The sequence below is a fragment of the Lepisosteus platostomus genome, chromosome 2 (assembly GCF_059453375.1).
Source record: "Lepisosteus platostomus isolate fLepPlt1 chromosome 2, fLepPlt1.hap1, whole genome shotgun sequence".
NCBI classification, from domain to species: Eukaryota; Metazoa; Chordata; class Actinopteri; order Semionotiformes; family Lepisosteidae; genus Lepisosteus; species Lepisosteus platostomus.
The window spans coordinates 4,272,452-4,284,681 of record NC_142612.1 but is presented as its reverse complement, the minus strand read 5'-3'; the positions used below and the strand labels follow the sequence as shown (position 1 = coordinate 4,284,681).

At 39.0% G+C, this 12,230-nt stretch overlaps 1 protein-coding gene across 13 annotated transcripts in view; it reads left to right on the top strand.

Moving 5' to 3' along the window:
• The window catches only part of dmd (dystrophin), a 728,682-nt gene that overhangs the window by 659,650 nt on the left and 56,802 nt on the right, over nt 1–12,230 (top strand). For all 13 annotated transcript variants that reach the window (XM_088646795.1, XM_088646880.1, XM_088646889.1 and 10 more), the window contains one exon: nt 1,681–1,742. In XM_088646795.1, the coding sequence (XP_088502921.1) occupies nt 1,681–1,742 (62 nt within the window). The remainder of the gene's footprint in view (nt 1–1,680; nt 1,743–12,230) is intronic.

Genomic DNA, 12,230 nt, shown 5'->3' with positions numbered 1-12,230 from the left:
ATCAAAATGCTTTCAGCGTTGTTTTAATATACCCCACTTATGTGTGATAAAGGCGTTGGTTGAGACATTGTACAAAATCTCTGTTGGTTATTTGTGATGTCACCCGTAGGTTTCTGGGGTTGTTTGGAAACAATAGAAAAGACCTTTGCCAATCCACAGTGTGGTTCTGTAAGTGAATCAAAGTCTGCATATTGTACCATATGAGTAATGTCAGCACAGCTGCAAGCAGGTAAAAATATCCAAATTACAATAATTTGCTATTTCTTCAGATGTGAGGCCAATTATATGGTTAATTACCTTTGTTTACATGTTCTACACCTTTACATTTTTGTCAGTCCCTGCTGCATGCTCTGCCCTGATTGCCAGTGGGTTGTGTGTGTTTATGCAGCGGTCTGGGGTGTTTCTTGCGAAGGGCTGAGCTGGTGTGTGTTAACCTCCCCCTTCTTCACTTACCACCTCCCTCCTGCACTGACGTGCAGAGCACTTTGGAGGTGCATCTCAGTGGGCAGTAACCTTTCTTTTCTTCTTTTGTGTGCATAGAATTGCTAACTTGCCATACCTTTTTATGTTGGAGAAGAAAAAAAAACAAAAGCAAGAGTCTTCTTTATCTGCTCACATAGAGGCACATATCTGCAGCTGTCATGCCTTGTGCATACAAAGTAATGCAAAGGACAGTATTTCAGTTACTTTCCTTCCTCTGCAGGAGTAAAGTTCTTTGTTTCATTTTTTTTAGCTCTTTAAGATGAATATACAGTTTATATCACAATATTATATAGTGAAGGTTATTTACTCTGTTCGTGTATCCAGGCTTGTAGTCATTACATCTTTACCTCATGATGGGTTTTTTCACCCAATCTTCTGAGGGGTGAGATCAGATGTATGATTCCTCCCAAACTGAGATATCTGGTCTGTAACTGCTGCACTCTCAGGGAACTACCAGATTTTTAATAAATCACAGATATTAACATGCCATAAAATGCGTCTGACTTTTTCAGAAAAGCTTTCAGGTGTACTTACTTGAAATATTAAATATGTATGATTTTATGTAGTATCTGGATCTGATGTGTGGTGGTCCAGAGTTGTGGTCTTGTAGCAGTATAAAAAGTCACCCTTGAAGGTATTTGTTATCTGGTATTGATATGCCATAAAATGCACCTGTATCTTAAGGACAAAGATTCATTTCTGCGGCAAAACCAAAAGGCAAAAGGAATTGATTGATTTCTGCATGAATAGAAAGCATGTGGCAACAGAAAAAAGAAAATAAATGTATAAGTATAGTTCTTTAATCGAGTAGATGATTCATTTTATTTCCTCTTTAATCTGGGATTTGCAAATCTGATTTCACCTGGATACAACCCTCATACCAGCGGTGATCAAATGAGCATTAACCTGTAACCTTTCTCCTGAGGCCCACACATTTTTATAGATTTATCTATTTCTATATTTCTTCAGTCGGATGCATGTGTGATAACACAAAGTATCTGAAGTTGGGGTTAAGGGAGAGGAATGTAGAAGATGAGTTTAAGTGAATCCTAGGGCGTTCTTGAAAATAACTTAAACCTCTCTTTGACAGTGAATTCGGAGGACTTCTTTTGCTGATGGTGAGGCGTCTCTTGGGATGGTCTGTGTTTTGCTGTGTTTCAGTTTCAAGTCTCTGATTCTCCTCTCTGTTCTCTGTAGTCACCAGACGCAGACGACATGCTGGGATCATCCTAAGATGACAGAGCTCTACCAGTCCTTGGGTAAGAAGCACATGTTAACACTGTAGATTAGGGGCTGCAGATGATATTTATAAACACTTTATACAATAACATAATTATCATTAGAAAGTGTTGATAGAAACGTGATTCAGTCCATTCTACAGCAGAGATTGGTTTATCCTGAACCATACTACTGAGTATTGAATTGAGCGTGAGAAACATTATACATGGTCATGAAAAAGTTACAAGCAAATGAGCTGACACATTGTGTTGACCAAGCTGTTCTCTCCTGCAGGTTCCTTCCCTTTTCTTTCGTTCCTTTCTGTGTATTCTTTAACTCTTAGTGTAATTGTGTTGTGTTGCTAATTTTATTACTTCTGTGTTAGGAGTGCCAAATTAGAATCGTGTTTTGCTCACGCAGTTGGGATCGGAGCTGAGAGAAAGCCCTCCAATCTCAGTCTTCAGGAAACATGTGTCCAGGAAGATGTGTCCAGGAAGAATGTAACTCGAACCAGATTTTCTGATGGGCCTCGTGGGACCCAGAGGTGTTAGTCGTAATAAGATACTCCCAAGTGGCCCTTTGCTTAATTCATGGCAAAGATACCTATGGCACAGTAGGGGAAACATAAGCCCTGCTTTAACCTATTGTAAAATGCTTTGATTATTAAGCTAGATTAACAATGCTTTTGTTTATTTTTTTAAATATCCTTGACTTAGTGTCCAGAATGCGTCAAGGTAGGATTTGTAGGGTGGCATGGCATCCCAGTGGTTAGCATTACTAAGTCTCGCAACCTGGGTGGGTGTTCAGAGTAACATTTGACAATAAAACGCACATCAGCAATTTAAGCACAGCTGCTTTTTTAAAGTATAAGAACGTATGTAATTGTCATTTCGGCCAAAGCTTTCGTCCGTGGTGTTTTCACCAGCTGCAGTGATTGCCCTCCCAGGCCTGTCAGCCCTTTGGCAGATTGGGTAGTCCTGGAGATTACTGAAGCCCCCTTTTAAGAATGCTGTTATGGCCAAAGGATATCTTTCTTGGTCAAGCCAACAGTACAGTGCTTAGGCATAGATGTCTATGGAAGAAAATAAAAACAAGCCTTTTATTTTCATCAACTGCCGACAATTGCTCAGCATGAAAGACGGCAGTAGTGTGTGCTTCGCTGACTTTGACATTACTCTGTGTCTCTCAGAAACACCAATGACAAATGGCCTTGGGTAGAAATTCTTTTTTATGTCAAGAGCACAGATTTCTCTTCTGTTTCAGGGAACACAGTGAAAAGAAACAGGTTAGGAATTTTATGTGGCATTTTCTTTTAATTGGTCTCATCACATGGGAGTTTAATCACAACCTGTTTAGTCCTGACTCTTAATACGGTTTTTAAAATTTGTTTTTTGTTAAATGGTGGCTTCTGGCCAACTTTATGTGTAAAACAATTGAGTTCTACCTTACGTGGTGATAAAAGGAGATAAAATTAGCTTTTGCTTAATTCATTACAGTCTTTCCTAATTACAAGAATAGTAAGCTTTAAATCTTGTACATTTCTGATAATTGAGTTTTTTTCCACTTGCATCTCCTATTGCTGATTCTTGGGTTGAGCTACCAGCTCTCGAGGAAGGAGAAAAGGAAATGCTAGAAGATGCACACGTCCATTATCCATATAATCGTCACATTCTTGTAACATCAGCTGGCGGATTTCTAACGTCACCTGCAGCTTCCAGACAAAATAGATTGTTTCCAAACTTTATTGTGAAGTCCAAAGAAAATGACAATGCTGAATGAAAGTGCAGTTTATTTTTTTTTATGGAGGCCAATCGAGAGCCTGTAGATGTGAGTACTACAAAAGAAAAATAATGGTAAACTAAAATGCAGGAATTATAAGCCGCTCCTGCACTTCTTTTTCAAAGCTTTCCCAAAGCTGTGTAGAAAATGTACAGATCTGTGAGAAAATAGCTGTACAATGTCATACAGCCGACCTCAAAGGTTGTTATGAGAAAGCAAGCAAAATAAAAGAAACCTTATCACAGCAGCATGTAAACATTAACTACAGAAGGAGTTTAACATTTGGTATTGACAGAAAAACTGAATTTATTAAAGACATGAACATTTTAACTGGTAGCGTTATTACTTAATTTGATCATTGACGTGAAATTATGACTTGTACTACTGTCATGAAGTTAAAAGCTTGTTTCTCCAGTTGCCATTATCTTTTAAGGCTTCCCTGTCACCTTTCAGAGATTTTTTTTTTTGCTGCAGGCAAAGTTAATTAGTTTTTATTGATATAAAATCCACAGACATGATTAATCACTTCATTTAAATCTATTAAAATCACTAATGTGGGTTGGCTTTCAAGTCACTGACAGTATAGGTAGCCTCATTTCTTTTTTTAATGGGAAGGCCCCACCTAACTTACAGTAAAATGTTGAGGAAAAAATGCGGCTTTACAGTCAAAGTAAAAAAATAAAATGTGTGTACAAAGGTAATTATTTTAACTAATTGCAGTAATTTGCCAAATTCAATTAGAATATTTTAAAATTATATCAGAATATTTAGATAGTAGCATTATTCTCCCTGACCATAAGTGCTTTAAAATAACTCTAGATTTGTGCTGTAAATTGGCGTCGACAGGTGGTGGCCGGACACAGACCTGAGCAACAAAAGGCACGTGGTGTCCCAGCTCCATTAAGAGAGAATGTGCTAGAAAAGTACAAAGCTAAAATATTTCTCAACCAGAACCTGTCCTTACTTATCCCACCTGCCAGGGGGGAAGTCCCTGGGGAATGAGAGGCACGAGATGGGACTTTATCCTTTACACGTCTTCCTTATCATTGTTAAAGGAATGTCCCACACTGACAGAACTCAACAAAGACGTCTGTGAAGGCTTTCGGTTTAAGGCCTTCACAAAGTCATTCCAGTGGACTTGGAATCAAAGCTGAAAAACATGGCCCACGGGACTCATGTGGGAACTATGTGGAAGCGCGTTTAAAACTGAGAACAAGAGGCAGTTTTCCCTCAGAAGAGGTTTTGGGAGTATGGAACTTGCGCTCCAGTCATGGTGTTGAAGCCGGTACCCTGGCTTCATTCAAGAAAAAAAAAAGAAAGCCCCTCTCTACTTTGTCGGCTGCTGACCAAAGCTTCTGTGCTCATGACCCGCTGACACAGACATGCAACAAATCCCGAAAAACAAAACAGGGCAGAGACGAACTGCACACGCTGCTGCCAATGCATATGTGTACAGGGCTCTATATTTGTTAGAGTAGAAACGAAAATCCTTGTCTCCCTTTAGCAGCGAAGCATCTATCTGTGGGATTTCTTTCAGAATATAATACCTTAAAGCTCAAGTGTGCAGTTTCCACAGCAGTGTTCCTGCACTCAGGTTCAAAGCAGGACTTGTTTCTCAATTGTTTTTGTGCAGCAAATTAAACAGCTGTCAATTTGTGTTGTACTTTTGATATCAAACTGATCTACACTTTCCTGTTTGGCATTTTCAAGTCCATATGTATTGCTTTATGTGGTTTAACTTCAGGAAAGACAAAACGGGATGAGTCTTAAATTGCCTCCAGTTGTTTTCAGAGGATTGAATTTATGGTTGGATTTTGTTTGATGATAAAAGGTAGTTAGCCCAGAAATGTATCAGAAGCATGGGAGATACCGATGTGAACCTTTCTTCTCCAGCTTTGGATGGAAGAGAGGCAAAACAACCAGGCTATGCAGCAGATTGAGTCGTGAAGGAAAACTCACTCTATGCCGTAGTGAGTTGATTAGCGCCCTATTTCTGTCACGGATGTCAGAAAGTACACACTGTGGAATGGCAGGAGAGCGATAAAGACCCTATGCGTAGCTGCGAGACAGGGGTTAGCCCGGGCTCAGCTGTTCAGGGAATGCCGTAGAGAAACCTATGCCCTCAGGCCATGGGCAGGAGCGACCTGGTGCTAGGCGAGTCTTAGGACATCCGAACGTCAAGGCTGAGCAAGTAGCAGAGCAGACACAGGAAGTAAATAGGCTACACAACAAGACACACCAGAAAGACATGAATAATCACAGGGAACTGGGAACAGGACAGAAGTAGAGCGCCCTCTAGGTGTACTGAGCGTGACAATTTCTCAGGATGTTTCCTATTTTTATATTGGATTATGTGACATTCAGTAAAGCCCCAATGAGCAAATTCAGAAGGGAGGGAATTCTGCGACTTGCATATCTGAAGTATTCGCAAGACCACTGGAAACAGGTGTTACAGGCCTTGTCCATCTGCGGGGAACCTGGCACAGGCAAGTGTGCTGTAGGTTACAGAAGCAGCCACTGTAGAGGAGTGCTCTTTTGTTTGACTGTATTGATATATTCTGCCTCTCCAGGTTTCTGCATTAATGTTGCAGATATGTTACGTGCGCTTTCAGAGTGGCTCGACACAGCAAGGGCCTGACTAATGCAATAGTCGGGTTCTTTTGTGCAATGCACCCTGTTCACCTGAAATGCAAAGAAAGAGCTAAATCACAGCAGTAAAATGTTTCCCACTGAGTGAGTTCAAAGTGCTAAAATGCTTGAGAACGGCTGTGCTTTAGTAACAAAAAACTTGCCATCACGAGTTACAGAGATTTGGAATTTTGGTAATTTCTATTGTTGCTATTACAAACAATAAGTAGCAGTTCTCTAATAATTGCAGCAGCTTGAGAAAGAGAGAATCTGTCCTTGAGGTTTAATGGAACATTTATGTTGTTTTTGTCGAATAGAAGTTTCAAACTGACCTAGAGTTTATTTTAATCAGTATATTTAAACAGTAATTCAAACAGTGCACCATTTGGGTGTCTGAATTGTTATAGCAGGTTGTTCCAGGCATGTGACAGTGCCTTAATGCAGGCGTAATCTGACGAAGGTTGTATTTTCATTTGCAAAAACAATTTAAATGCACAGTAAAGCCCTTATATATATATTCACAGTTTGTTTGAGATTATGATAATGAATACCAGTAGTTCAACAGATTATTTCCTTCTACTTCTAATAGTAGATTATTATTCTCTCTCTAGTCTAAAGATGTATTTATTCACAGCTTTAAGGAATGCAGATAACATAGAGGTGGACATTCAATTTAACTACTATTGCAAAGGGAGTAGTCAACATTACTTTTCCCCATTAGCAATTACATTCTAATTGCTATTCTTTATGCTGAACTACAAAGTTTCTCTTCCAATTAAGTGGAAGAGAAACTTCCACCAATTCTCTTCCAACATAGCCAGCAGCCATATCACCCTGCAACTCACAACTGGCAACCCACTGAAGCTAAGCAGGTGTGAGCCTGGTCAGTACCTGGATGGGAGACCTCCTGGGAAAAACTAAGGTTGCTGCTGGAAGAGGTGTTAGTGGGGCCAGCAGGGGGCGCTCACCCTGTGGTCCATGTGGGTCCTAATGCCCCAGTATAGTGATGGGGACACTATACTGTAAACAGGTGCCGTCCTTCGGATGAGACGTAAAACCGAGGTCCTGACTCTCTGTGGTCATTAAAAATCCCAGGGCGCTTCTCGAAAAGAGTAGGGGTGTAACCCCGGTGTCCTGGCCAAATTTCCAATTGGCCCTTACCAATCATGGCCTCCTAATAATCCCCCTCTATGAATTGGCTACATCACTCTGCTCTCCTCCCCACTGATAGCTGATGTGTGGTGAGCGTTCTGGCGCACTATGGCTGCCGTCGCATCATCCAGGTGGATGCTACACATTGGTGGTGGTGGAGGGGAGTCCCCATTACCTGTAAAGCGCTTTGAGTGGAGTGTCCAGAAAAGCGCTATATAAGTGTAAGCAATTATTATTATTATTATTATTAAGTGTCATGATAAGAATTGTAGCAAAAAATCTGTTAAAGTAAACATGTATTCAATTAATTAATTTAATAAATTAATAAATTTATTTATTAAATGCACAGCAATACAGTGTGCAGCAGTAGTTGCTGGCAATGAAATGTGTTTTCTAGGAGCTCACCGGGGGGATAAAAATAATAAAATTCAGAATTTTACTTTTTACAGTAAAATAAATCTAATTTTACAGTATTACTTCTTTAACTTTGAGTAAAAGGAGTTATATACAGTGTGGCTTGTGTAATGTCATCCAAAGTGACTCATGAGTACATGATTCAGTTAAGCAGGCTCAGTTTAACCAAAAGTGTATATTTTAACCTCCGGTTTTTGGCTTTTATGGATATACATTGCATATTAATGAAACAAGTGAGTACCACACACCCCCACATGTCACAAATGATTGCAACCAGTGTACTAGTAGTGCTTGGATTTGCTCAGTAGAGCAGCACAGAAGAAGTGGAACTGAAAAGCCTTTGAATTTTAAATGCAAAAAGAGGAATAAGGTGTAAGGACAATGAACAATGCCTTGGGGGAGGTGACCAGTTTGTCAGGGTACACAGTGTTGTTCAAACAGAGGAGAGCAATTGAAGAGGATGCAATGGAATATTTTTTAGTTATCAATGCAAAACAGAGTTGTTGATGCTCGCTGCACATAAATGAATTTTCAGGGTGCCTCTGATCTTGCTTTCTTCCTTCTGTTTGCTGTCTGCTTAAGTCTTAGCATGTGTAGTCCCAGAATTCCTCTGTGCCTTTCTTCAGCGCTTTGATAAAACATCAGAATTTCTACTGATGTTGGAAGTCAAGTGTCTTGTTGCAGTGCATTTTTAATTTACCCTCATCTGAGATTAGGATGCTTTATTCAAATGGACATCATCCTCGGAGGGTATTGAGCTGTCTTGCAGGCCTAGAAATGATTAAAATATCTGAGAGAGTTGAATTTCTTTAAACCTAAATTCCAATATTGATGAATTTTAGATCAAAATAACAGGGGTAAGAATGTGTTTCTCTTAAGGAAATGCAGACACAAAACACACAATCTGTAACATGGGTTTCTGACTTTAATCAATGTTTTAACTAAAATCAAGCATATTTCCTGACTATATTAACTGTTTTATGTATGTATATGTCTTCACCTGGGGCATTCAATGTATTTGATATTGGTTTGCGATTCAGAGGTTCCTTTTTAAAAAAATAAACTGCAAAGTTATATCACTGTAACTTTAAATGTTGTTAAATTGATATTGTTTTGATGACATCTGAATGATCTTTTGAATTGGATTCAAGGTCAAAGAAGGAAAAAGCCTATAATAAACAATGGTTGACAACAGCTACAATTGGTCTATTTTACCTGCTAGCTCTTCTTCAGTAGTAGAAACCATCCCTGCTTTTCCCTGGAAATGATAATGCTGAAGAGTTCCCTAACACATATAGTGAAATGTATACATTTTGACTAATAACCAAATAAAATCCTTAAATACTATCAGATCTGATAGCCACCTTTTATCCATGTGTAGAGAGAGCCATCTTTGATTGCAATTCAGGTAAATAGTTCAAGTGGATTGTTTTACTGAAGCATAACCCTCAATAGATAGCTCCTGAAATGTTAAGAAGAATTAGTCAATAATAACATTTACTAAAAATCAATGGAATATACTGTCATGTGCTTTGGGTCTCTAAACAGGACCTAATTGTTTTCTGGTGTGTTGTTTTGTAACATTCTTAGTGACTTCTTGTTGCAATGTTGAAAGAGGCTGCGGATTCACCATTGTAGCAGCTCCCTGGCTCATTACTTGTAAGTGAGGGGGGTTGTGACAGTGCAGGTCTTCAGCCAGTGCTGCCATTTCCTCAGTGCCAAACTATTAAGAACCTTGTCCCTTTATTTTTGGCGACTTCTTTCACTGTTATCAGTTATTGGACAAAACTGCAGAACGATGACTTATTTTGATGTGGTTGATTTGGTTTAGTGATATCCTGAGGTTTCCCAAAAAGATACTTCAACTGGTTTACAAAAGCACCACCATGCAAAAGGATCTTTCAGTAGCTGGTTGCATTTGTTTAATTATTAATTAACATTGCTGTTGTTTTGAGATGTACATGAGTCCATATTAAACCAGATTTATAAACATTGATTAGCTAACAATATTGCAGTAAACGTCACAGCAATGCTTTTCAGCTTTACAAAACCACAATAACAGCATTGCATTCTGATCTGATCCAGTGAAAGATAAAATGCTAAAATGTTAGCCTAATGTAATTCTCCCAGCTATTCTGCAGTGATACCGCCTGGTTATTTTTATAAGACACAGTTTCGGAAATATATTTACTGTGAGATAGTTAATTGTGCATCGGATACATGCTGTACAGTAACAAGTTATTGTATCTGGAAGACATTTCTGAAGAGTATCGTTATGTTAATTTAAGCCTTGATAAATGTTCCCATTAAGTTCCTTTTTCAAGGTCTTTTCAATATAAGGATGATATATTGAGGTTCTACAGGGAAACATAACAATAGACCTTCCAACAGAACAGTTACCATGCTCTTCAAAAAAGTAATCATGGCGAAGCCTTGTAATTTATAGCTGCATGCAAGGAATGTGAAAGTATGAGAAATTAAATACATCTGCAAGCATTAAATTCTCAACTTGTCCACACACTAAATGTAGTGTTAGAATACATTTGTAAATAGAAACTCTGATTATAAAAATGCCGGCATTATTAAAATGTGCAATCTTGAGATGCTCCAGTACACAGCGCAAGCACAGGTAGTTAGAGGAGTACCTTAAATGGTACACTCCTTAGTGTACCATTGTGGAATCAACCTTTGATGCATCAGTTTACAGTTTGGTCTTGTATGTTCCTATTTAATAAACAAGGCCTGTCTGATTTAGTATTTAATGTGCGCAGTTATGCGAAGTGTTGGTTATTATACTTGGCCTCACATTTTTGCAACAGTGAAAGCTTGTTCAGGTAATAATAGGAAGCTTAGCTTTTGAAGCAAAAGATTGTCAGTAGGTGTTCTGTATATAGAAACCTGATTCAGCTTTCTGTAAAATAGGTGACATTTGGTATTTTTTTAAAAAATGTGCTGACCTCCCACTGTGTATGAAATGGAAATAGAAATGAGAAAACTGAAGAGACACACCCAATGTGATGAAAACATGACATTTTTTGTTTGTGTTGAGCTTCTATTTAACGTTTGATCCTCATGTTCGATGTTCCATGCTTATTTTTAGTATTTGATGCTTGGATACATTGTAATATTTGGCACTCGGGCCTAATGTGTGGTGTTCGCATATTTTGAAGGTTAGTGTTTAAGCATTCACTCTTGGTCTTGCCTCTGTGGTCTTCACTTCCCCCGTTGTGGATGTCGTGTTGTTTTTCAAAGTCATTGATTACAGCCTGAAAGAAAAGTCTCTTGGCGCAAACACACCTGCAGCTTCTGCACCTGTCCTGCCTTCGGCTTCACCCCACACTCTGTTGGGAATGGTGAAGGAATGTCTTACAGCTTCGGCTTTTACAGCCTTTTATTACTGCATTTTCTCAGACCGGTTATTACATCTTGGTAAGAAAAACAATTTCATTGAAAGTAGCGCAAAAGTTTAGATTCCAGTTCAAGCACAAAATCATAATCTCTGTGAAAGTACTGTATGGTCACCATGTTGTTGCACTGGCAAGAGCAAGAGTTTGCGAGAATTGTGATGTGAAGCAGCCCTTCCTGCTCACTAGTAACTGTACTGACTAATGTACTGTAATGTAGGAGTGAATAAAGTTGTGCGGCAGACATTTCACCGCAGAAATGTTCCGGCGTGATCTGTGTGCAGAGTTAACAAGTAGTAGTTGTCAGCAAAATGCTTCAAAGTCGTGAGCAGTATTTCTATTGGATTGAAAAAGATGTATTCACAAGCCTGCTTGTTTACAATGTAATAATAGGGCCCAAAGGATGCTGTGTCCAAATGTATATTAAATTAACACAGCATACTTAATACTTGAATGTTAAGCATTATCTTGCCTGGCTGTGAAAATGACAGCTCTGGCTGGAGATCAACACTGCCACAATGCCCCTCACTTAAGAGGAATGAACCAGGGAGGCAGCAGCATTGTGAAGTTGGGGTGGAGTGACGGGGGGCGAGAACACATATATGCTGGGTTGTAGGCAGCCAGAAATAGAGAAAAGCCGAAGTACGAGTTAAGAATTCCCGAAATGTCTACTAAATAACCTCATTTAGAGCATGGTATGATCTATTATAATAATGCCTGATGAAAATATGGAAGCAGTTTTGTTCCATAACATCATTATGTAAAAGATCACCTTCACACATTCAATGACAAAAAAAACCCAGTGCACCTGGTTTCTTATACTGTTTTAGACATCGACAAGTTGGCGATGCCAGAAGTCATAAAGATATGTTAGTTATTCTATGGCTTTCCAGCTTTTAAACTTTAGGGACAGTCCACTTCCCAGATTTGTATTTTATAAAACAGTAGGTAATTCTTACTCATCAGAACAGCATTCCTCGCGGTCTCAGAGCAAGAATGTCAACATATTATTAAGAAGGTAGGCTTTTCTTTTAGAATTTGTTAACACTGAATGTCAGACCAAATCTCTGCATTCTGCGCTATGTTTTGTCTCAGTCAGGTTTGGAGTTTTTTCCTAAGCCGTTGTATAAGAGCAGGTGAACCTATGTAGAC